This window comes from Octopus sinensis, linkage group LG1 (assembly GCF_006345805.1).
Source record: "Octopus sinensis linkage group LG1, ASM634580v1, whole genome shotgun sequence".
Classification (NCBI taxonomy): domain Eukaryota; kingdom Metazoa; phylum Mollusca; class Cephalopoda; order Octopoda; family Octopodidae; genus Octopus; species Octopus sinensis.
The window spans coordinates 204,307,804-204,331,745 of record NC_042997.1 but is presented as its reverse complement, the minus strand read 5'-3'; the positions used below and the strand labels follow the sequence as shown (position 1 = coordinate 204,331,745).

The following is a 23,942-nucleotide window of genomic DNA, read 5'->3' as shown; positions in this document are numbered from 1 at the left end:
CTAGCAGGGTGCAAAGAGCACCATACGAGTGTGATCGTTGACAGAGTGGCTAACCGGCTTCCATGCCAGTGACACATAAAAGGCACCATTCGAGCATGATCATTACCAGCGTCGCCTTACTGGCACTTGTGCCCGTGCTAGTAGGGTGTCAAGAGCACCATCTGAGCGTAATCGTTGCCAGAGCAGCCAACCAGCTTCCATGCCGGTGGCACGTAGAAGGGCACCATTCGAGCGTGATCATTACCAATGTCGCCTTACTGGCACCTGTTCCGGTGGCATGTGTAAAAGGATTCAAGCAAGGTCATTGCCAGTATTGCCTGACTGGCTCCCATGCCGGTGGCACATAAAAAGCACCCACTACACTCTTGGAGTGGTTGGCATTAGGAAGGGCATCCAACTGTAGAAACTCTACCAGAACAAGATTGAAGCCTGGTGCAGCCATCTGGTTCGCCAGCCCTCAGTCAAAATCGTCCAACCCATGCTGGCATGGAAAGCGGACGTTAAATGATGATGATGATGGTGATGATGATGATGATCCTTCCCTTTCTAAGATGTAACTTCATGGAAATTTGGCTGTTATTTCTAACAGATTTTCCTTGTTCACTTAATTTGGAATTACTGAAGACAAAATAGCATGAGTAAATGAAGACCTTGTAGGTCACTAAAGAAAAAAACTAAAAGAATCAGTACATATAGTTATTACCAATACTCGGTTACAGGAAAAGTGATCTAAAATATTTTAATTATGCATTGTTAATTGTAGCTAAATTATTTTTAGAATACTTAGCTTGGAGATTATCAGAATTCTAATTAGAATTAATTATGTCACAAGAAACAGACATTAACTCAGTCACTGGTTTTATTTCATCACGTCTTATATGAAAGGGAGACAACCCTGGACATATTTCAGACTTATTAGACTTCTTCAATGAAGCATAAACTTTATTGTACTTACTGAAATAGAGGTGTGAGAATCACTAAGTAAATAAACAATAAATACTTGAATAGATGTGGAAAATTAGCATATTTAAAGTTAGCAGAATTAAAATTAGCATTTTTAAAATCAATATATTTAAAATTTACCTATTTAAAATTAGAATATTCAAAATTTACATATTCAGAATTAGCATGTTTCAAAATTCAACAGCTGTTGTTGATGGTATACTTACATGACCCATTTTCCACACAAGATAGTTTAAAAATGTGTCATAACTTGACTGTTTCTGTGGTGTTGATGCTGTACATTCACTTCTGCTGGTGGCAGGTATTGTATCTTTGTTCTGGTTGTTTCTTTCAGAAACCCCAGAATAATCCAATTGACTGTAATATGACTCCCCACTCCTCCTTGTTGGGCCTGCTGATTTTGCTTTCAAAGCCTTCATATGTAAGCCAGAAGGACCAGCCAATCTGGAAGGTTTAGTTCCATCCTGATACCCTGACACTAGTTGGTCACTAGATGTGTTTAAAACCACTGGACGTTGCTGACTAAACGTCTCAAAATAATATGGTAAGTTTCGGACATGAATTTTCCCAGAACTGTCCAATAAATTAATTTCATTTTGAAATAAATCCTCCTTAAATGCTGGAGTTTTCACTGTTCTGTTCTTCGCTTCCATATCTATCATCTCTTCGAATTCTTAATAGGAAGACTTTTCTAATTAACAGTTCGTTAATTTTTTCTCTTGCCTGTAAAAAGAAATTAACAAATGAACAATCTCACAAAGTTCTTTTTGTGAAGAGTCATGTTTCTTCTACTACAACAACAACACAAAAAAAAAAAAACTAGTCTAATCTGATCCCTCCTCTTGTACTGTGACCCTTCATCTGTTAGTGTAAAGCTTTCTCCTCAGGGTTTGTAGTCTTGCAAGCTGCTTGGCAACCACACTAGTGCTGGTGCCATGTAAAAAAAACACCCACTACACACTGAAGTAGTTGGCATTAGGAAGGGCACCCAGATGTAGACACCATGCCCAGCAAACACTGGAACTGAATGCAGTCTGCAGAGCCTTTGGATCCTGTCTAACCATCTGACCCATAGAACATGGATCCTATCAAACCATCTGACCCATGCCAGGATAGAACATGGATGTTAAATAATGGTGATGATGATGATGATGATGTTACTCTTACTCTTTTACTCTTTTACTTGTTTCAGTCATTTGACAGCGGCCATGCTGGAGCACCGCCTTTAGTCGAGCAAATCGACCCCGGAACTTATTCTTTGTAAGCCCAGTACTTATTCTATCGGTCTCTTTTGCCGAACCGCTAAGTGGTACGGGGACGTAAACACACCAGCATCGGTTGTCAAGCAATGCTAGGGGGACAAACACAGACACACAAACATATACACACACACTTATATATATACATATATACGACAGGCTTCTTTCAGTTTCCGTCTACCAAATCCACTCACAAGGCATTGGTCGGCCCGGGGCTATAGCAGAAGACACTTGCCCAAGATGCCATACAGTGGGACTGAACCCGGAACCATGTGGTTGGTTAGCAAGCTACTTACCACACAGCCACTCCTGCGCCTATGTTATATATCTATATATATAAAAGTGAGGTTGTGTGTTGTCTGTCTCCTACGATTTAGATTCCTAACTACTCCCACATTTTGCGGTGCAGTTTAACCAAAACCGGGTATCTTATAGTCGTGATTCATATCGAGCCCTTCTGGGTATTAACATGCGTCTACGATGAGTCTACGATTTAAAAAAAATTTTACCATCAATTTTTCCCATTTTTAATGCATTTTTGGCATATATAAGGGAAGTAACTCTCTAAAAACTTATTATTAAATCTCAGAACGTAAAAAGCTACAGTAACACCCACCCCCTTTGTGGTTAGCCATATTGAGATGGCTATTATACTTTACATCTCTAAAAATGCTTATATAGTTATTTCCCTTACAAACCCGAGCAACGCCGGGCGATACTGCTAGTATATATATATGCACAGAAGGCAGTGCGACAAGAATAAAGATATGTGTATATATATACACATATATATATATATTCATCATAGAACAACATTAAACTCGAGCCAACGACTTTATATACACCATACCTCCAAACATTTGATCATATATAACTATTACGATGGTTCTTAAACATATAAAATATACATATATAAAAAACACAGAACGTAAAACTATATATGTGAATAAAAATGCAGATATATAGAACAGCCTATCAAAAAGGTATATACATTCGACTAAAAATTTTAAAGCGTGCCATAATACTATAAACCTGAATAAAATAAAATATTAATCAATTAAAAAATTTTCTTACTCCCCTCAAATGAAAGAGTACATCAAAAAAGTTCATTTCATAAAAACCATGGTAGGTTGGAGTCCAGGAGCAAAAAGAGTTCCACAAAATCAAGTCAAACACACCTATATGTGCAGGTGTCATCTACTAGAGCCTCGGGCCAACCAAAGACTTGTGAGCGGATTTGATAAATAGAAACTGAAAGAAGCCCATGGCATATATATACATATATATGTGTGTATGTATTTATGTATGTGTTTGTGTGACTGTGTTTATCCCCACCAACATCGCTTGACTATCAATGGTGGATTGTTTACATCCCCGTAACTTAGTGGTTCAGCAAAAGAGACCGATAGAATAAGTACTAGGCTTACAAAAAATAAGTCCTGGGGTCAATTTGCTCGACTAAAGGTGGTGCTCCAGCATGGTCGCAGTCAAATGACTAAAACAAATAAAAGAATGTATATTCATATGTATATATATATATACATATCATCATCATCTACCGTCCGTTGTCCATGCTGGCATGAGTTGGACGGTTTGACCAGAGCTGGAAGGTTGCACCAGACTCCAATCTGATTTGGCATGGTTTCTAAAGCCGGATGCCCTTCCTAACACCAACTGCTCAAAGAGTGTAATGGGTTCTTTTATGTGCCACTAGCACAGGTGCCATTTGCATGACATCACGGTTCTTTTACAAGCCACCGGCGTGGCTGCTAATTTGCATGACAAGACTACGATTTTGGTCAGCTTGATAGGTCGTCTTCTCAAGCACAACATAATACCAAGGGTCTTGGTCATTGCCTCCATGAGGCCCAACACTGGAAAGGAAATATATAAATTAGAAAAAAAAACACCTTTTATCAATTCAACAATGAAATAATTAAATTATACCATATAGAAAAAAAATAAATATAAGATTAAAACATATACCAATGATTAAGTAAATTTGATTTAGTATTACAAAATTAAATTTTTCCCTGTAAGAGTTTGGAATAATATTCCCTAATATTATTTTTATTATATATATATATATATGATCATTGACAGAGCAGCCAACCGGCTTCCGTGCTGGTGGCACTTACAGGGCACCATTCGAGCGTAATTGTTACCAGCGTCGCCTTACTGGCACTTGTGCCCATGCTAGTAGGGTGCCTAGAGCACCGGGAGAGGTAGACCCAGGAAGACATGGGATGAGGTAGTCAAGCATGACCTCAGAGCATTGGGCCTCACAGAGGCAATGGCGAAGGACCGAGATCTCTGGAGATATGCTGTGACTGCAAAGACCCGAGCTGCTTCCTGCACCAGTTCCGCATAGCCCCTGCCCATTCAAAGTACCTTGGATTCCAGAACATCCCGCTGTGCTTGAGGAGACCTATTGGGTCAAGTACATGAACATCGAAATAAATATCAATGGAAATAGTAGTTGTGATACCTGTGCCGGTGGCACATAAAAAGCTCCATCTGAACGTGGCCTATGCCAGCGCCGCCTTGACTGGCTTCTGTGCCGGTGGCACATAAAAAGCACCATCCGAACGTGACCGATGCCAGCGCCACCTTGGCTGGCTTCCGTGCCGGTGGCACATTAAAAAGCACCAACCGATCGTGGCCGATGCCAGCCCCCCTGGCACCTGTGCCAGTGGCACATAAAAAGCACCCACTACACTCTCGGAGTGGTTGGCGTTAGGAAGGGCATCCAGCTGTAGAAACACTGCCAGATCAGACGGGAGCCTGGTGCAGCCCATGGCTTCCCAGACTCCGGTCAAACCGTCCAACCCATGCTAGCATTGAAAACGGACATTAAACGATGATGATGATGATGATGGCATGTAAAAGGGCACCATTCAAGCGTGATCATTACCAACGTTGCCTTACTGGCACCTGTGCTAGTGGCATGTATAAAAGGATTTGAGCGAGGTCATTGCCAGTACAGCGTGACTGGCCCCCGTGCCGGTGGCACGTAAAAGCACCCACTACACTCTCGGAGTGGTTGGTGTTAGGAAGGGCATCCAGCTGTAGAAACTCTGCCAGATCAAGATTGGAGCCTGGTGCAGCCATCTGGTTCGCCAGCCCTCGATCAAAGTCGTCCAACCCATGCTAGCATGGAAAGCAGACGTTAAACGATGATAATGATATATATGCATAGAAATTAACACTGATATATGCATACATTATATTGGGTTGGTGCATAATTATTGCAACTTATTTTCAACAAATTTTATTCAACAAAAACAATAACAACCTGTAACAAAAACATCTTTAAATGATTATTCCAGAGAATATTCGCCATCTGCTTCAGGTACTGCTTCCCATTTGCTTGGCAGACAGTCAGACCGCCATTTAAAGATGTTTTTGTTAAATATTATTATTGATTTTGTTGAATAAAATTTTTTTTTAAAAAAAAGGCCGCAATAATTATGCTCCAACCGAATAATAAACATTTGTGTGTATGAATATATATTCTCTTTTCTCTTTACTCTTTTGACTGCGGCCGTGCTGGAGCACTGCCTTTAATCGAGCAACTCGACCCCGGGACTTATTCTTTTGTATGCCCAGTACTTATTTTATCTCTCTTTTGCTGAACCACTAAGTTACGGGGACGTAAACACACCAGCATCGGTTGTCAAGCAATGCTAGGGGGACAAATACAGATATACAAACACACGCACGCATATATATATATACATATATACGACGGGCTTCTTTCAGTTTCCGTCTACCAAATCCACTCACAAGGCTTTGGTCAGCCTGAGGCTATAGTAGAAAACACTTGCCCAAGGTGCCATGCAGTGGGACTGAACCCAGAACCATGTGGTTGGTAAACAAGCTACTTACCACACAGCCACTCCTGCGCCTATATGCATTTTTGTCTCATAAACGTACATATGTCTGTATACATATATATATGTTTGTATATGTGTATCTAGTTTTGTATGTATGTATATACATACATATTTATGTGTGTGTGTATGCTTGGAAATGCATTTGTGTGTGTTTCCACATGCATACACTGCCCCCCCCCTCTCTCTCTCTCTCTAATTCTACTTTATTAATTTGTGTAATAAGCAATACCAGAATATATTTTTACTTTTACATTGAGTAGAAAAAAAGGATCACTTTACCTTGGCATTCCTAAAACACCCGTGTGTCTGTGTGAAACAGAGCAGCAAAAATTTCAACTTCAGTAACCAATTCCCAAGATTTTGTTAATTAATTAGAACATTAAACAAGTATGACACTCACTTTCATCTCCACATGCACAACTGAAAGGAAATGTAAATGAAAACCTAATTCAAATTTTCTGATAATTAATACAATGTCGTCACCTATAAATCTTGGAGATCTGCCACTGTTTGATATTAGGTGTTGCCATGACTTATTTAATATCAATGACCACAATACTGTCACCCTTTCACCTATTTAATGTGACAAAATGGTGCCTTGATTTGAATCCTGCATAGCAACAACTGAGGAGACCTTTAATCCCAAAACTTGATTAGCATGAATTTAGCTTTGATAAATATAAAACTTGACAAGGCAGTAATTTGAGATTATTCAGTGATAAGCATGGCTGGGTAGAGGCAGACTTAATTTATCGGGTATTTGTTTGGCAGTAAATTTATCATTTATAATCATTAACTGCTTGTTGAACCACACCAAAAAAGTACTTGGTTCTAAGAAGTGAAATGCCGAGTGAACCCCTCCCCAAGCCTGACCAAAACCACACGCACACATAGAATTAAGATAACCCCTTGACGTAATCTATAACAAATGAACAAGATCAATTATGTGTTGAATATATTGGTTTTGAATTATCGACACAAGGCCAGCACGTTTGGGGGTAAGTCAATTCCATCAACCCCCAGTGCTCAGCTGGTACTAATTTTATCAGCCTTGAATGGATGAAAAGCAAAATGAACCACAGTGGAGTCTGAACTCAGAAAATAATTACAGACGAAATGTTGCTAAGCATTTTGCCCAGCATGCTAAGGATTCTGCCAGCTTACTATCTTAATAATAATAATAATAAAATAATAATAATAATAATAATAATTATCATCATCATCATCGTCTAACGTCCATTTTCCATGCTGGCATGGGTTGGACAGTTTGACTGGGGACTGGCAAGCTAGGAGGCAGCTCCAATCTCCTTTAGAGAGACTTAGAAATACCCTGAAACTAGTCTGCAGATGCCTGACCAGCAAGGGGAAGTGGTCGACCTCCCCTGTTCGAAGGTTATAATGGACACAGGTTCATGTGTCACATAGCTAGCTAGAGGCAATGGCCTCTTCGAGCTAATCAACAGCAGCAAACGTCCTATATTTCTGGACTGCCATATTAGATTGACGATAACTATGAATATCCAGTACCGCTGCTGTAGTCTCTTTTAGAGAGACTTAGAAATTTTAATATTTCTATTTATATATATATATATATATATGTTAATAATAATAATAATAATAATAATATGACAACAAAAGAATGAATGAGACCTCGGTATTACGTAAATAGAGGAATTTATCTATAATATAATATGTGACAATAAGTTGGTTGCCATTATAAAACTCAGAGTTTCGGATGTCAGGGCAGAAGTCTGCTCTGGCACCTTGTCAGTTATTAAGACAAACAAAAAGGCTATGAAAATGACTGTTAAATAAAAGGAAATTACTACGAAGAGGCCGTTTGCCAGCCTCATCTGGCACCTGTGCAGGTGGCACATAGAAAGCACCCACTACACTCTCGGAGTGGTTGGCGTTAGGAAGGGCATTCAGCTGTAGAAACACTGCCAGATAAGACTGGGCCTGGCGCAGCCTCCTGGCTTCCCAGACCCCAGTTGAACTGTCCAACCATGGAAAACGGACGTTAAACGATGATGATGATGATGATAGTTATTAATACAAACAAAAGAGCTATGAGAATGACCGTTAAATAAAGGGAAGTTACCCGAATAGGGAGACTGAAAACTACTCGAAGACGGTAAACCGACACTCATAGAATCCGCGTATGGTGTTCGTGCATGCATGTGTATGTAAGTACATGTGTGCATATGTGGATTCTATGAGCATGGGTTCACCTTCTTTGAGTATTTTTACTTTCTCCTTATTCGGGTAACTTCCCTTTACTTAACGGTCATTCTCATAGCTCTTTTGCTTGTCTTAATAACGGTTATCTTCATAGTAATTTCCCTTCGTTCAACGGTCATTTTCATAACAAATTTTTTTCTCTTAATAACTGGCGAGATGCCTGAGTAGACTTCTACCCTGGCATCCGAAACTCAGTTTTACTATGGCAACTGACTTAGTGTGTGTGTGTGTCTGTCTGTCTGTCTGTCTGTGTTTTTGTCTGTCTGTCTGTCTGTCTCACTCACTCACTCACTCACTCTGCCTTGAGCTTAACATTAAACTGATTTTAACAGTACTTTGAGCATAACATTATTTTGAGCTCAAATGTTAATTTGAACTTAATTATTTATGATCAAAGTCATTATACTGAGAACAAGCTCACATATCTTTGAAGTATGATGTCAGAAAATATGACCAATGATAATGAAAGCTAGAGGGTCAAAATCTTGACGGCACTGGAACTGAAGGAATATTAGCTTAATGGACAGGACAATGGTGCCTACCAACATGTGGGCAGTATGGTTTTTACACTAATGCTGAACTGAAAAGTTAAACAATTTCTAGCAACCTGGGTGCATATTTGAAGAATGATCTTTGAACTTTGGGCTTCACAGAGGCAATGATGAAAGACTGAGACCTCTGGAGATATGCTGTGATTGAGAAGACCTGGCAAGTAAAGTGAGATCACAGCCGTAGCCTACACCAGTGTCACATAACCAGCCCATTTAAAAAGTATCTGTGAATCATTGAGTGACATTCTATGCTTGCGAAGACTTATTCATCATCATCATCATCGTTTAACATCCGTTTTCTGCGCTAGCACGGGTTGGATGGTTCGACCGGGGTCTGGGAAGCCAGGGGCTGCACCAGGCTCCAGTCTGATCTGGCAGTGTTTCTACAGCTGGATGCCCTTCCTAACGCCATCTACTCCGCGAGTGTAGTGAGTGCTTTTTACGTGCCACCTGCAGAGGTGCCAGGGGAGTCTGGCATCGGCCACGATCGGGTGGTGCTTTTAACGTGCCACTGGAACGGAAGCCAGCCAAGGCGGCGCTGGCATCGGCCACGTTCAGATGGTGCTTTTTATGTGCCACTGGCACAGGAGCCAGTCGAGACAGCGCTGACATCGGCCACGTTTGGATGGTGCTTTTTATGTGCCACCGGCACGAGTCCAGTAAATCACAATCAAATAGAAATTGCAGTTGTGGCCGATGCCAGTGCTGCCTGATTGGCTTCTGTGCTGATGGTATGCAATAAGCACCCTTCATGCGTGGGTCACTGCCAGAGCCACCTCACTGGCTCCCTGTGCTGGTGGGATGTTAAAGGCACCCACTACACTCTCGGAGTGGTTGGCTTTAGGAAGGGCATCCAGCTGTAAAAACTTTGCCGGATCAGATTGGAGCCTGGTGTGGCCTCCTAGCTTGCCAGTCCCCAGTCAAACCGTCCAACCCATGTCAGCATGGAAAACGGACGTTAAAAGATGATGATGATGATGGGTGTTTGGTATCAGGACAATCAATATTCCAGGCATTGAGGTATTTTCCCAAGCCAACTTGCCAGCATAACAGCCATATTGATGCTGTACTATTTCTGCTTGTCAAGACATGTAACTCACATGCCGTAAAAGTGACTGCTATAATGACTGCTCTATGGTGGATACAAAGAAAGGGATTTCAAATTTAAAGACACTTTTAACTATTTCAAAAATTAAATCAGCCATCTATGTAGCATACTTTACATGGCTGTTTGAATCAGGGTCGTGGAGTCATCTAAAGGTTGACTCCTTCAGAAGGCTGTAATATCATTTGATAGGAACATGGTACAAAGAAATACATAGAACAAGGGTGTAGCTTTAAATACTTTTAATGTCAGCCTCACACACACACACAAATATATATATATATATATATATATATATATATATATATATAGTTAATCCAAACAAGAAAATACAAAAAAACACAGCAACGCGAGGACGTGGAACAAATAAAGTATTATTGGACGCTCAGGAAAGAAGGGAAGAAGGAGGGTTTAACGTTTCGAGCGGAGCTCTTCGTCAGAAACAAAGGAGAAGGAAAGATCCCGAGAAGGGAAGACAGAGGGAAAAAAATTGCTGGCGGTGCTCACGAGGTCACATGATATATATATATATATATATATACACATACACACACACACACACACACTTATATATATATATAAGTTGAATGATAAATGAAAAGAGTTTGATGTGTAGAGGCCATGATCTTCTCTTGTGTGTTACCTCCTGTCTGCTAGTTACCAAAGAAAATTTCTTTGTGTAGACAAATAGGTGACTCAGTTTACAACATTCCCTAACCAGACCAGAGTGATTAGGGAGTGCTGTGAACGGACTTGGTGACCTTACACCTATCTGCCTACTGCAAGAAATTCTCTCCATGACATTCCTATGGATCTGAATATGCCTCAAGCACACTTGAACTGCTAACAGGCTTGTATTTATATGCATCACTATTTAGCACTGTCACCCTGTACATTATGTATTGGAGGATGCCATGCAAGGTGGGACTGAACCTGGAACCATGTGGTTGGGAAGCAAACCTTTAACCACACAACCACATCTGCACCTACAGAGGATAACTGGAACTCAGAACATAGGTGAAACAAAGTTACACCTATGTTACACCTGCTTCAGCCAACTTATTGTTTCTGAGATACATCATTATCATCATCATCATTATCATCACTTAACATCCATTTACCATGTTGGCAGGAGTTAAATGGTTTGACTGGAACTGGTAAGCCAGAAAGCTGCACCAGGCCCCATTTCTCTGTTTTGGCTTGGTTTCTATGGCTGGGTACCCTTCCTAACACTGACCACTTCAAAGAGTGTACTGGGTGCCTTTTATGTTTCGCCAGTAAAGTCCTGTCAATTGAAACAATGACCAATGAGATTTTAATGAGCAGCTTGCTGAAATTGAGTTCAGATGAACCAGATCTAACCTGAATATTTAGTTAAGGTTTGTCCATCTTTCTATAGCTGCAGACTGTTATGAATTTGAACAGCTGACCAGCCAAAGAGGTCAGTTCCCTGCGTGTGATCATGACAGCCTGTTGCAGACGGTTTGGGGGCTGAACAAGAAATGATGTCACTGGATCAAATGAAAACTATTGTAAGCATCTCTCCTTTCTCCCTCCCTCATTTGTTACACGCTGACATTCGTCTATTCACACTTTATTAATCTACTAGCAGTATCGCCCGGTGTTGCTTGGGTTTGTTTCGACCCTTTAGAATTGGAATTTTTGAAAAGTAAAAATTTTGCATTATGTAGCTTGTTATTCTCTTTAAGTGAACATTTTCCTGGTTGAAATACACCAAAAAATGGCGACACAGCAGTAAAAAAATCATAAATAATAAGGATTTCATAGAAAAAACAAGCACCTTTTTGATATTAATAATTTTTGGTGTTAACATGGTCCGATTTGAATTTTTTCTTGTATGGAAGGAAGAGCAAGCCTTCTTCTATCATACTCTCAATTTTGGTCAACTTGCGCCCCAGTGTCTCAGAGGAGATAGTGTTAGTTGAAGGCTACCAAACCTGCCATACACAGACAACTTCAGCTTTATACATAGAGAGATTTAATTGTCATACCTACCACATTTACAGATGACCCTTTCTATCACATCTGTCACATACCCTTTCCTCACTAGGAATTTCATAAGGTTTAAGTAGATTGTCAGCAAATGCATACAGTTAAAATTATTTGTTGATTTTCATCGATCCGATGTGGTTGATTCATAATTTTAAATGTAACGGAAATAAATCCTGTTGTTTGAAACTTTGCCTTTGAGTTACACACATTTCAACACGAAGACTTACTCTGCAAGAATCATCATCATCATCAGTTATATTCGATAACTCCTACCAACAGATCATTGTTAGATTTTCGGGCCTCTTCATTACATATATATATATATCATCATTATCGTTTTACGTCCGTTTTCCATGCTAGCATGGGTTGGATGGTTTGACCGGGGTCTGGGAAGCCAAGAGGATGCACCAGGCTCTAGTCTGATCTGGCAGTGTTTCTACAGCTGGATGCCTTTCCTAACGCCAACCACTCCATGAGTGTAGTGGGTGTCTTTTACGTGCCACTGGCACAGGTGCCAGGGGAGGCTGGCAATGGCCACAATCGGTTGATGCTTTTTACATGTCACTGGCACAGAAGCCAGTCAAGGCGGTGCTGGCATCAGCCACATTTGGATGGTGCTTTTTACGTGCCACCGGCAGAGGTATCACAACTACAATTTCCTTTTGATATTTATTTTGATGTTGATGTACTTGACTCAATAGGTCACCTCAAGCACAACAGGTCGCCCTACGATCCAAGGTAAAGGCTTGTAGCTTAGCGGTTAAGGCGAAGCGTTGTGTCCTTGAGCAAGACACTTTATTTCATGTTGCTCCAGTCCACTCAGCTGGCAAAAATGAGTAGAACCTGTATTTGAAAGGGCCAGCCTTGTCACACACTGTGTCACGCTGAATCTCCTTGAGAACTATGTTAAGGGTACACATGTCTATGGAGTGCTCAGCCACTTGTACATTAATTTCATGAGCCAGCTGTTCCGTTGATCGTACCAGCTGGGACCCTCGTCATCGTAACCAATGGAGTGCTCCTTTAAAGAACAATGTGCATGCATCAACAAACCTTCCTATATTGGAAGAAGGAACACATTGATGATGTTGGTGTGGTTACTCTCTCTCTCTCTTTTACTCTTTTACTTGTTTCAGTCATTTGACTGCGGCCATGCTGGAGCACCGCCTTTAGTCGAGCAACTCAACCCCGGGACTTATTCTTTGTAAGCCCAGTACTTATTCTATCGGTCTCTTTTTGCCGAACCGCTAAGTGACGGGGACATAAACACACCAGCATCGGTTGTCAAACAATGCAAGGGGGACAGACACACAAACATACATGCACACATATATATATATACATATATACAACGGGCTTCTTTCAGTTTTCGTCTACCAAATCCACTCACAAAGCTTTGGTCAACCCGAGGCTATAGTAGAAGACACTTGCCCAAGGTGCCACGCAGTGGGACTGAACCCGGAACCATGTGGTTGGTTGGCAAGCTACTTACCACACAGCCACTTCTGATGTTTATTTCTAAAGATATGGAGATCTGGACAGGCAGGTCCAACCAAACTGTTGCGTAGCAGTTCCGGGAATCAGGCACATTAGCGGAGGATGGTGGAGTGATGACAGGATGAGAAGTGGGTGTCATAGATTAGTATGGATAGAGACAGTGTTTAGATGGTAATTCTAGAGGAGCAGAGACCATGGTTGTAGTGGTAAAACATACAGGAGGGGTTGAAGTTAGGGAGCTGGTAAAACCATTAGCATGCCAAGCAAAATGTCTAGCAGCGTTTCATCCATTTTCTTTTATTTGCTTCAGACATTTGACTGCGGCCATGCTGGAGCACGGCCTTTTATCGAGCAAATCGACCCCAGAACTTTTTAAGCTTATTCTATCAGTCTCATTTGCTAAACTGCTAAGTAACGGGGGATGTAAACACACCAACATCAGTTGTCAAGCGATGTTGGAGAGACAAACATACACATACATATATATATATATATATATATATATACATGCATACACAACAGGCTTCTTTCAGTTTCCATCAACCAAATCCATTCACAAGGCTTTGGTCAGCCCAAAGCTATAGGAGAAGACTCTTGCCCAAGGTGCCATACAGTGGGACTGAACCTGGAATCGTGTGGTCGGTAAGCAAGCTACTTACCACGCAGCCATTCCTGCACCATCTTTGCATTCTAAGTTCCAATTCTGCTAGAGTTGACTTTGCCTTTTATTCTTTCAGGGTCAATGAAATAAGGACCAGTTGAGCACTGAGGCAGATGCAATCAACTTACTCTCTCCTCTGAACTTGCCAAAAACTGAAACCAAAACACAGGAGGAGGGTGGAACAACATGACACTGGAATAAAGAACATCAGTGAGTCAAAGGTTTGTTGTTTTAGTTGCTGTTGTTGTTATGCTGAAGATCAGCTTTGACTAAGCTGTCCCCTTCTGACATGCAGTAAGGACCCCAATGGATGCCCACCAGTTTTCCTTACTGTGCCAGGTCCAGATACTCTTCTTCTTATCAGACATGTCCCTCATTTACATAGAACCATCTGAATTATACTTAAACCAATTCCTTACAATTCCAACCATTTCCATGAAATAATGAGGGGGAAGCTCCCTATGTGGTTGCTCTGCTTGCTAGATATAGCAGTCAAGTATTCCTCAAACCATTCCAGCTTTTAGAAAGAACATATTGTATGATGTAGTCCCAAGAAAAATGAAACAAGCCTAGCTATCTCACACCAGGGAAAACGATATGGTAGGAGTTGCCATGGTTTACCAATAGTTTTAGGTGCCGATGTTGTTAGGATCAGACACAAGTACCTTCTAGATGCTCCCAAATCGTCACTTGGTGGCACTTTGAGGGTGTGAAAGATGGAGGTGAGAGAAGGCTACACCATCTATGAGTTGGTATTCAAATCTAACTAAGTATACTGGAGCAATGTCAAGTGAAGTACCATGCTCAAGAACACAATGTATTGCTTAGACCAGGAACTGAACCCAATGCATGTTGGCTAGATGGGCCACGGAGGCATGTGGTTTAGGGGTTTGGGTATGCGGTTCATAGCTTTATTCCTGGTTGTGTACTGTGCTCTTATTTCCCATTGCCCCAGTCCATTCAGCTGGCAAAAATGGGTAGCACCTGTTGCATTCTATGTGTTGGAGTGGTTGGCATTAGGACGTGCATCCAGTTGTAGAAACCAAGTCAAATTCAAACTGGAACCTGGTGCAGCTCTCCGGCTTACCAATTCCAGAAAAACCATCTAACTTATGCCAGTATAGAAAACAGACATCTTGATGATGATGATGATGACTAACATATAACACTTCTTGAATTAACTGCACTTAGACTTGTTGCAGATGTCAATACATTGAAAAGTGCAGAAAATTTGGCACAAGTGCCAGTCAGGCAGCACTGGCATCGGCCACACCCAAATAGTGCTTTTTAAGGACCAGGCCTTACCAGCTACTGTCAAAGTGTCTAACCCATGCTAGCTTGGAAAACATACATTAAAGTATGATTATATATATATATATATATATATATATATATATATATATATATATATATAGGCACAGAGTGGCTTTGCAGTAAGAAGCTTGCTTCCCAACCACATGGTTCCAGGTTCAGTCCCTTTGTATGGCACCTTGGGCAAGTGTCTTCTACTATATCTTCAGGCTGACCAAACCCTTGCGAGTGGATTTGATCGACAGAAACTAGAAGAATCCCGTTGTGTGTGTATGTATATATACGGAGTGGTTGGCGTTAGGAAGGGCATCCAGCCGTAGAAACACTGCCAGGTCTGACTGGGCCTGACGAAGCCTTCCAGCTTCACAGACCCCAGTTGAACCGTCCAACCCATGGAAAGCGGACGCTAAATGATGATGATGATGATGATAATATATATATGTATATGTATATACTTGTGTGTCTGTTTTTGTCTCCCCACCATCGCTGACAACCAATATTGGTGTGTTTACATACTCGTAACTTAGCGGGTCAGCAAAAGTGAACAATAGAATAAGTGCTAAGCTTACAAAGAATAAGTCCTTGGGCGGATTTGTTCGACTAAAGGCAGTGCTCCAGCATGGCTACAGTCAAATGACTGAAACAAGTAAAAGAATATATATACACACACGTTTATGTGTGTGTTTATGTCTGTCACCCCAGCCCTACAACTTAGCGATTCAAACTGATAGAAGACCCAGGCTTAAAAAAGCAGAAGGGCTCAGGTCAATTTGTTCAACTAAACCTTTCGAGGCAGTGCCCCAGCATGGCCACAGTCCAATGATTGAAACAAGTAAAAGATAAAAAAATATATCTTTTTTACTTTCATCATCTTCATTGTATGTGCCACTGGCATGGGAACCAGTCATGCAACACTGGCATCAACCATGCTTGGCCATGCTCAAATGGTGCTTTTTACATGCCACTCAGAGTGGTACTAGCATCGGCCACAAGTCTTCTCAAGCACAGAATATTCTTTTCTACACTAGACACAAGGCCCGAAATTTGAGTGGGGGAGTGCAGTCGATTAGATCAACCCCAGTACGCAACTGGTACTTAATTTATCAACCCTGAAAGGATGAAAGGCAAAGCCGACCTCAGCAGAATTTGAACACAGAACATAAAGACAGATGAAATACCTAATTCTTTACTACCCACAAGGGGCCAAACACAGAGAGGACAAACAAGGACAGACAAACGGATTAAGTCGATTATATCGACCCCAGTGCGTAACTGGTGCTTATTTAATCGACCCCGTAAGGATGAAAGGTAAAGTCGACCTCGGCGGAACTTGAGCTCAGAACATAACGGCAGACGAAATACCGATAAGCATTTTGCCTGGTGTGCTAACATTTCTGCACAGAATATTGCCCCGACGATTGAAGGATACTTTTAAACGAGCCATTTATTCGACACTGGCATCACCACATCTACAATCTCAGTTGGTTTACCAGGTCTTCTCAAACACAGCATATCTCCAAAGGTCTCAGTCTCCTATCATTGCTTCTCTGAGGCCCAATGTTCAAAGGTCGTGCTTCACCACCTTATCCCATGTCTTCCTGGGTCTACTTCTCCCACAGGTTCCCTCCACTAGTAGGGTGTGTCACCTCTTCACACAACTGTCCTCATCCATACACAACACACTTGACCATACCAGCTCAATCGTCTCTTTTGCTTCTGTGTCCAACTTTTCTCTCAGGGTGCTTACACTCTGTCGTGTATGCACACTGACTTTACACAACCAGCGGAGCATACTAGCTTCATCATCATCATCATCATCATTTAGCGTCCGTTTTCCATGCTAGCATGGGTTGGACAGTTTAACTGGGGTTTGTGAAGCCGGAAGGCTTCATCAGGCCCAGTCAGATTTGGCAGTGTTTCTACGGCTGGATGCCCTTCCTAACGCCAACCACTCCGTGAGTGTAGTGGGTGCTTTTTACGTGCCATCTCCACAGGTGCCAGACAGAGCTGGCAAACGGCCACGAACAGATGGTGTTTTACGTGCCACCGGCACAGGGGGCCAGGCGAGGCTGGCAACGGACACAAACAGATGGTGCTTTTACGTGCTACCAGCACGGGGCCAGACGAGGCTGGCAACGGACACAAGCGGACGGTGCTTTTACGTGCCAACGGCACGGGGGCCAGGCAAGGCTGGCAACGGACACAAGCGGATTGTGGTTTTACGTGCCTACAGCACGGGGGCCAGGCGAGGCTGGCAACGGACACGAATGGATGGTGTTTTTACGTGCTACCATCACAAGGGCCAGGCGAGGCTGGCAACGGACACGAACGGATGGTGTTTTTACGTGCTACCATCACAAGGGCCAGGCGAGGCTGGCAACGGACACAAGCGGATGATGCGAGGCTGGCAACAGACACAAACGGATGGTGTTTTTACGTGCTACCATCACAAGGGCCAGGCGAGGCTGGCAACGGACAAACGATCGGATGGTTCGCTTAACCACAGCTGCAATTTCCACTGATGTTGATTTGGTTTGATTTGACTGTTCTCACTGGTCTTGCCTGGTCTTCTCACGCACAGCATACTTCCATAGGTCTCGGTCTCTAGTCATTTCCTTGGTGAGACCTAAAGTTCGAAGGTCGTGCTTCATTAATTACAAAAATAACAAGGGACTCAAATTACAACAACAACGAATGTCAACTTCATTATAAATTCTTTAATTAAATTATTACTGATTGCCACAAACACATACATACCATGTTGATAACAGGCATGTTTTTGTATGTTTGTTTTATTTTTAGTTATATTTTGTCTTTTTATTTAAAGCTGAATATATTTAACAGATTAGAAAAATATACAAGATTTTTGATTTTGTAAAGACTGAACTGTCAAAGAAAACAGAATCACTTGGAAACATGAATGGAGTTTGGAAAATTACAGATCTTGAAAAACTCTGTTGTTACAATATAAGAATTAATCAACCTAATTTTAATTTAACACCTTTAACACTCAAGTTAATTAGTCAAAGGGAATTCTTATTTATTCAAATTGTTTTTAATTAATCATGCATTATCTCGCAGCTTTGAGAATTAATGATGTAATTGTTGTTTTTTTTTGTCTTTTTAGAACAACATTGCAAGGTAGGTTTGAGAGCTGAGCTCTGTCCAGTGTGGAATATTTGGTCTGGATCTGGCTTGTTTAAATGTCAAAGTGTTAAACATCAAAGTGCTTTTACTCATAACGTTCAGTGTTTATTCGGGAACTCATTTGCACAAATTAGGAATAATTAATATTCTCATAATCATCACCACCCCTACCTCCATCACCACCACCACCGCACTAAGCAGAGAGAGTATGATTAGTTCAAAGGTAAATATTTTTTTTTCTTTTATTGTTCTAAATTGTTCTGTTTTTTTTGCTTTCTATCATGTGATATCATCTAAACTGAGCCTTTCCTAGTGCCAGGACCCATTTTAGGAATGTTACACATCAGTTAAACTACACCTTCTTTAGAACCAGGATCTGCTAAAGTAATGTGGTATACTGAACTAACCATAGGAGTCAGTCATACAATACATTAGGCCAGGGGTCTCCAAAGTGGTCCCTGCAAACCCCTAGGGGGTTGATGGAACTATTCAAGGGGTTGATAAATGCACATCTACTTAATTATTATCTATTTATCTTCTTGTACATGCTTGGGAGTGTCGATGAGGGCTCAAGGATTCCATGAAGGGGTTGATGATCTAAAAAGTTTGGGGACCCCTGCATTAGCCTCTCGGCCATTTGATTTCATGAGATAGAAATGAGAAATTACAGGTGATGATTCTTTTATAAAGAAAGTAATTTACATAGTACATGGTGGGGCCAGGTGTCAAGAGAAGAATTAACAACAATAACTAAAAATTGAACCAGAAACCTTTGGGTTATAGTAATGCTATATCTAACAGATATCAACTGTAGACAAGACTTAATGTGTGAAAGGGGTGGGTGTTTAGAACAGTTTCAGTGAGGACAAGTGGTTGGTTATTAGTGGGGTGGAGTCAAAGAGGTTACTCCTTACTGGTCTACCTCCAGGTGAAACTTGAATTAATTTATCAAAATCCCACTAAATCTTTTATTATTTAATATTAAAATTATCAAAGAATAAAAATTATGAAAAAAAAAATAGAAGTGCACTTCATTTAAAAAATTTTACATTTTTTTGTTTGGTGGTGAGTTGGTTCAATAATGATTTATAAATTATTTATAAAAACCTATCAAGGCCATATAGTTAATAAGTTTACTTCACAACAATAATCAACTGAAACACCTCAAAGACGGTGCTCCAGTATGGCTAATGACTGAAAACAATAATAAGAATTTAAAACAAGATCTGTTGATGACAATAAGCAATATATTTAGTTTAACAAAGTAAAATTTGAAGAACAGGTCATAAAAAATATATATTTCTTGGGTTTAACAATATTTCTGTGTTAATATAACAGCAAGCAATGGCCCCCGTCAACATCATCACAGTTTGCTCTTTGTTGGTAAAGAACCAACAGTAATAGGACTGGAAAATTCTTTCCACCATTCTGGCCGCTCAAACACATGTTTTCCTTGTGTCATGGCACTGTACAAATTCTTGTAAATCTGAAAATAAAGACAAACAAGCGATAAGTTTCATTATTGGAAAGGATCAGGAACTGACACTATTAAGAGCATCAGTTTTTTTCCAGTACTCTAATCTTCTGAGTTCAACTTTGTCTTTCATACTTTCCATGTTGATAAAATAAAGTACCAGTTAAATACTGGAGTTGATGTAATTGGCAAATTCCAACCTCAAAATTGCTGACCTTGGACTTAAATGATTATTATTGGTTGTTGTTAAGCAACAAGACGGGTAAGGGTGATGGCCTGGGGCTTAGGGGCGGGAGAAAAAAAACTTTGGTCATCTTGTTGTAGTTGAGGGCTCTTCGTTGACGCCCAACACCACTGGGAGGTGGCCCTCAAAGTCCCTGGAAATGGAGATCTCCAGGTCCAAATTCTTGGACGGCTGCTGTTGCTGTTGAAGGCGGCGAGCTGGCAGAATCATTAGCACGCCAGGAGAAATGCTTAGTGGTATTTCACCCATTGCTATGTTCTTAGTTCAAATTCCGCCGAGGTCGACTTTGCCTTTCATCCTTTCGGGGTCAATCAAACGAGTATCAGTTATGCACTGGGGCCGATGTAATCGATTTAATCCCCTCCCACAAGCTGCCCTCATGGCAAAAATTTGAAATCATTATTATTGTTGGTTGTTTTTGTCATTAAAGCAGTGGAAGCATCATAAGCATGCCGGGTAACGTGCAAAGCGGCATTTTGTCCATCTTTATGTTCTGGGTTCAAATGCTACTGAGGTTCACTTTGACTTCCATCCCATCAGGATTGATAACATAATTACTAGTTGAACATGGGGGGGGGGCAATGTAATCAACTTCCCCATCCCAAAATTAGAAATTATTATTATAGACCTCACACAGTATACAATATCGTGAGGTTGTTCTTCATCATCATCGTTTAAAGTCCGCTTTCCATGCTGGCATGGGTTGGACGGTTTGACTGAGGACTGGTGAGCCAGATGGGTGCACCAGGCTCCAATCTGATCTGGCAGAGTTTCTACAGCTGGATGCCCTTCCTAACGCTAACCACTCCAAGAGTGTAGTGGGTGCTTTTATGTGCCACCAGCACGAGGACCAGTCAGGCGGTACTGGTAACGACCTCGCTCGAATGTTTTTTCATGTACCACCGGCACAAGTACCAATAAGGCGACGCTGGTAACGATCACGCTCGAATGGTGCTTTGTGTCAACCAGGGATTTGTACTGTCTCTCAAGTCACAACAAAGATTTCAGACAGATAGTACTTTACACAATATGCGTGCAGTTCCAAGCTGGCAGAATTGTTAGCATGCTGGGCAAAATGCTTAGTGGTATTTTGCCTATTACTACATTCTGAGTTCAAGTTCTGCTGAGGTCGACTTTGCCTTTTATCTTTTCGGGGGGGGGGGGATAAATAAAGTACCAGTTATACACTGTAATCGACTTGTGCCTATCGTAGAAAGAATTATTATTATTATTCCCTCATAACACAGTGCAGGTAATAATGAACCGGAGTCTTTAGTCATCTGTCAAGTCACAACAAGGACCTCAGACTGATAATACTTTCCTTAAGATGTGTGCTGTGCCCAATAAGGCTGCTTCTTGCATGGGGTTTCCAGTTGCCTTAAGAAGTTTTGAAGTTTCAATGGGATTGAGCCCAACACTCTGATCACCACTGGTATCACTTTTACATTACCCTCTCGCATTCAATACAGTCTTGCCATTTCCACTTTCAGTTCAGAGTATTTGGTGATTTTTTCAACCTCTTCTCTCACAACATCCATGTCATTTGGTATGGCTACATCAGTAATCTGACCGTATTGGTCTCTCTTATTCAATATGACCAGCCGACGGTGTTCGATTACAAGATTCGTCTGAAAATTATAGTCCCAAGAGTATCGTTACTTTTCCATCCTCCTACATAACTTTACTTGGTACATGCTCATACCAGTTCTCTGTTACTTCATATTGGTATTTACGGTATAAAAACCAATGAAGATACACACACACTTTATCGTGGCAGTGCTTGTATTCTTTTTGTGCAAGGCTCTCACAGCCACTTCACCAAGTCGGTCACATTTTCCACACTCTTATTATTATTATTATATTATTATTATTATTATTATTAGTGGAAGACAATAATAAGATGGTGAACTGGCAGAATATTTAGAACGTCAAACAAAACCTCTCAAAGTATTTGTTCCACCTCCTTATGTTCTGAGATCAAATCCCACTAAGGTTATTTCTTTTTTCTATTTTTTAAGACAGTTGTTAGAACGTTTCACAAAATAAAACAAAGCAATGATAAACATATTTGGCAGATATCAAATGTAAATATACTAAGCGGCACAGGAGTGGCTGTGTGGCAAGTAGCTTGCTTACCAACCACGTGGTTCCGGGTTCAGTCCCACTGTGTGGCACCTTGGGCAAGTTTCTTCTACTATAGCCTCAGGCTGACCAAAGCCTTGTAAGTGGATTTGGTAGACGGAAATTGAAAGAAGCCCATCGCACATATATATATATATATATATATATATATATATATATATAATATATATATATATATATATTATATATATATATATATATATATATATGTGTGTCTGTGTTTGTCCCTCCACCATTGCTTTGACAACCGATGCTGTTGTGTTTACATCCCCTTAACTTAGCGGTTCAGCAGAAGAACCAATAGAATAAGTACTAAGCTTACAAAGAATAAGTCCTGGGGTCGATTTTCTCAACTAAAGGTGATGCTCCAGCATGGCCACAGTCCAATGACTGAAACACGTAAAAGAGTAAACGACTCAACCCCAGTAATTATTTTTTTAAGCCTGATACGTATTATATTGGCTCCTTTTGCTGAACTGCTAAGTCACATGGATATAAATACACCAACATCAGTTGCCAAGTGAGTGTGTGGCAGGGTGAAAAAGACACAGACACACACACGTGTGTGTGTGTGTGTCATCATCATTAAACATCCGTTGTCCATGCTGGCATGGGTTGGACCGTTTGACCAGGGCTGGAAGGCTGCACCAGACGTCAGGCTGATCTGGCAGAGTTTCTATAGCTGGATGCCCTTCCTAACATCAACCACTCTGAGAGTGTAATGGGTGCTTTTATGTGCCAGTGGCATGGGTGTCATTTGCGTAACACTAGTATCTGCCACAACTGCAATTTTGCTCAGCTTGATGGGTCAGCTTTCCAAGCATGACATAATGCTGAAAGTCTTGGTCATTGCCTCTCTGAGACCCAACACTGAAAAGGAACTCAGCCACTTTGCCTCCATGAGACTCAGTGCTTGAAAGGAACTCAGTCACTTTGCTTCTGTAAGGCCCAACACTTAATTAGAACTCAACCACTTGACCTCCATCACCAAAGGTCTTGGTTACTAGTCTTTGCCTCTAGGAGGTTCAAAGTTCAAAGAGTATGCTTCAACACTTTGTCCCATGTCTTCCTGGGTCTACCTCTTTCACAGATTCCCTCCATAGTTAGAGATCAGCACTTCTTTACACAGCTGCCCTCATTCATACACATCCCATGACCATACCAGTGCAGTCATCCCTCTTGCACACAACATCTGATGCATCTTATCCCTAACTTTTCTCTCAAGATGCTTACACTCTGTCAAACATACGCACTGACATTGCACATCCAGTGAACCATACTGGCTTCATTTCTTTCAACCCTACATATGTCCTCGGCTCTCACAGCCCATGTTTCACTGTCATGAAGCATAGCTGTTCGCGCACAGGCATTATACAATCTGCTTTTCACTCTGTGGGAGAGGCCCTTTATTGCCAGCAGAGGTAATAATAATAATAAT

General features: G+C 41.1%; 2 protein-coding genes across 2 annotated transcripts in view; both read right to left on the bottom strand.

Moving 5' to 3' along the window:
- The window catches only part of LOC115232358, a 63,249-nt gene extending 56,023 nt beyond the window's left edge, over nt 1–7,226 (bottom strand). The window contains exons 1-2 of the mRNA XM_029802204.2: nt 6,398–7,226; nt 1,170–1,686 (exon numbers count right to left, since the gene is read on the bottom strand). Of these exons, the coding sequence (XP_029658064.1) occupies nt 1,170–1,625 (456 nt within the window). The 5' untranslated portion in view covers nt 1,626–1,686; nt 6,398–7,226. The remainder of the gene's footprint in view (nt 1–1,169; nt 1,687–6,397) is intronic.
- An 11,072-nt stretch (nt 7,227–18,298) lies between these two features.
- LOC115215484 (peroxisomal acyl-coenzyme A oxidase 3) overlaps nt 18,299–23,942 on the bottom strand; it is an 80,334-nt gene continuing 74,690 nt past the window's right edge. The window contains exon 14 of the mRNA XM_029784650.2: nt 18,299–20,130. Coding sequence (XP_029640510.1) covers nt 20,008–20,130 — 123 coding nt within the window. The 3' untranslated portion in view covers nt 18,299–20,007. The remainder of the gene's footprint in view (nt 20,131–23,942) is intronic.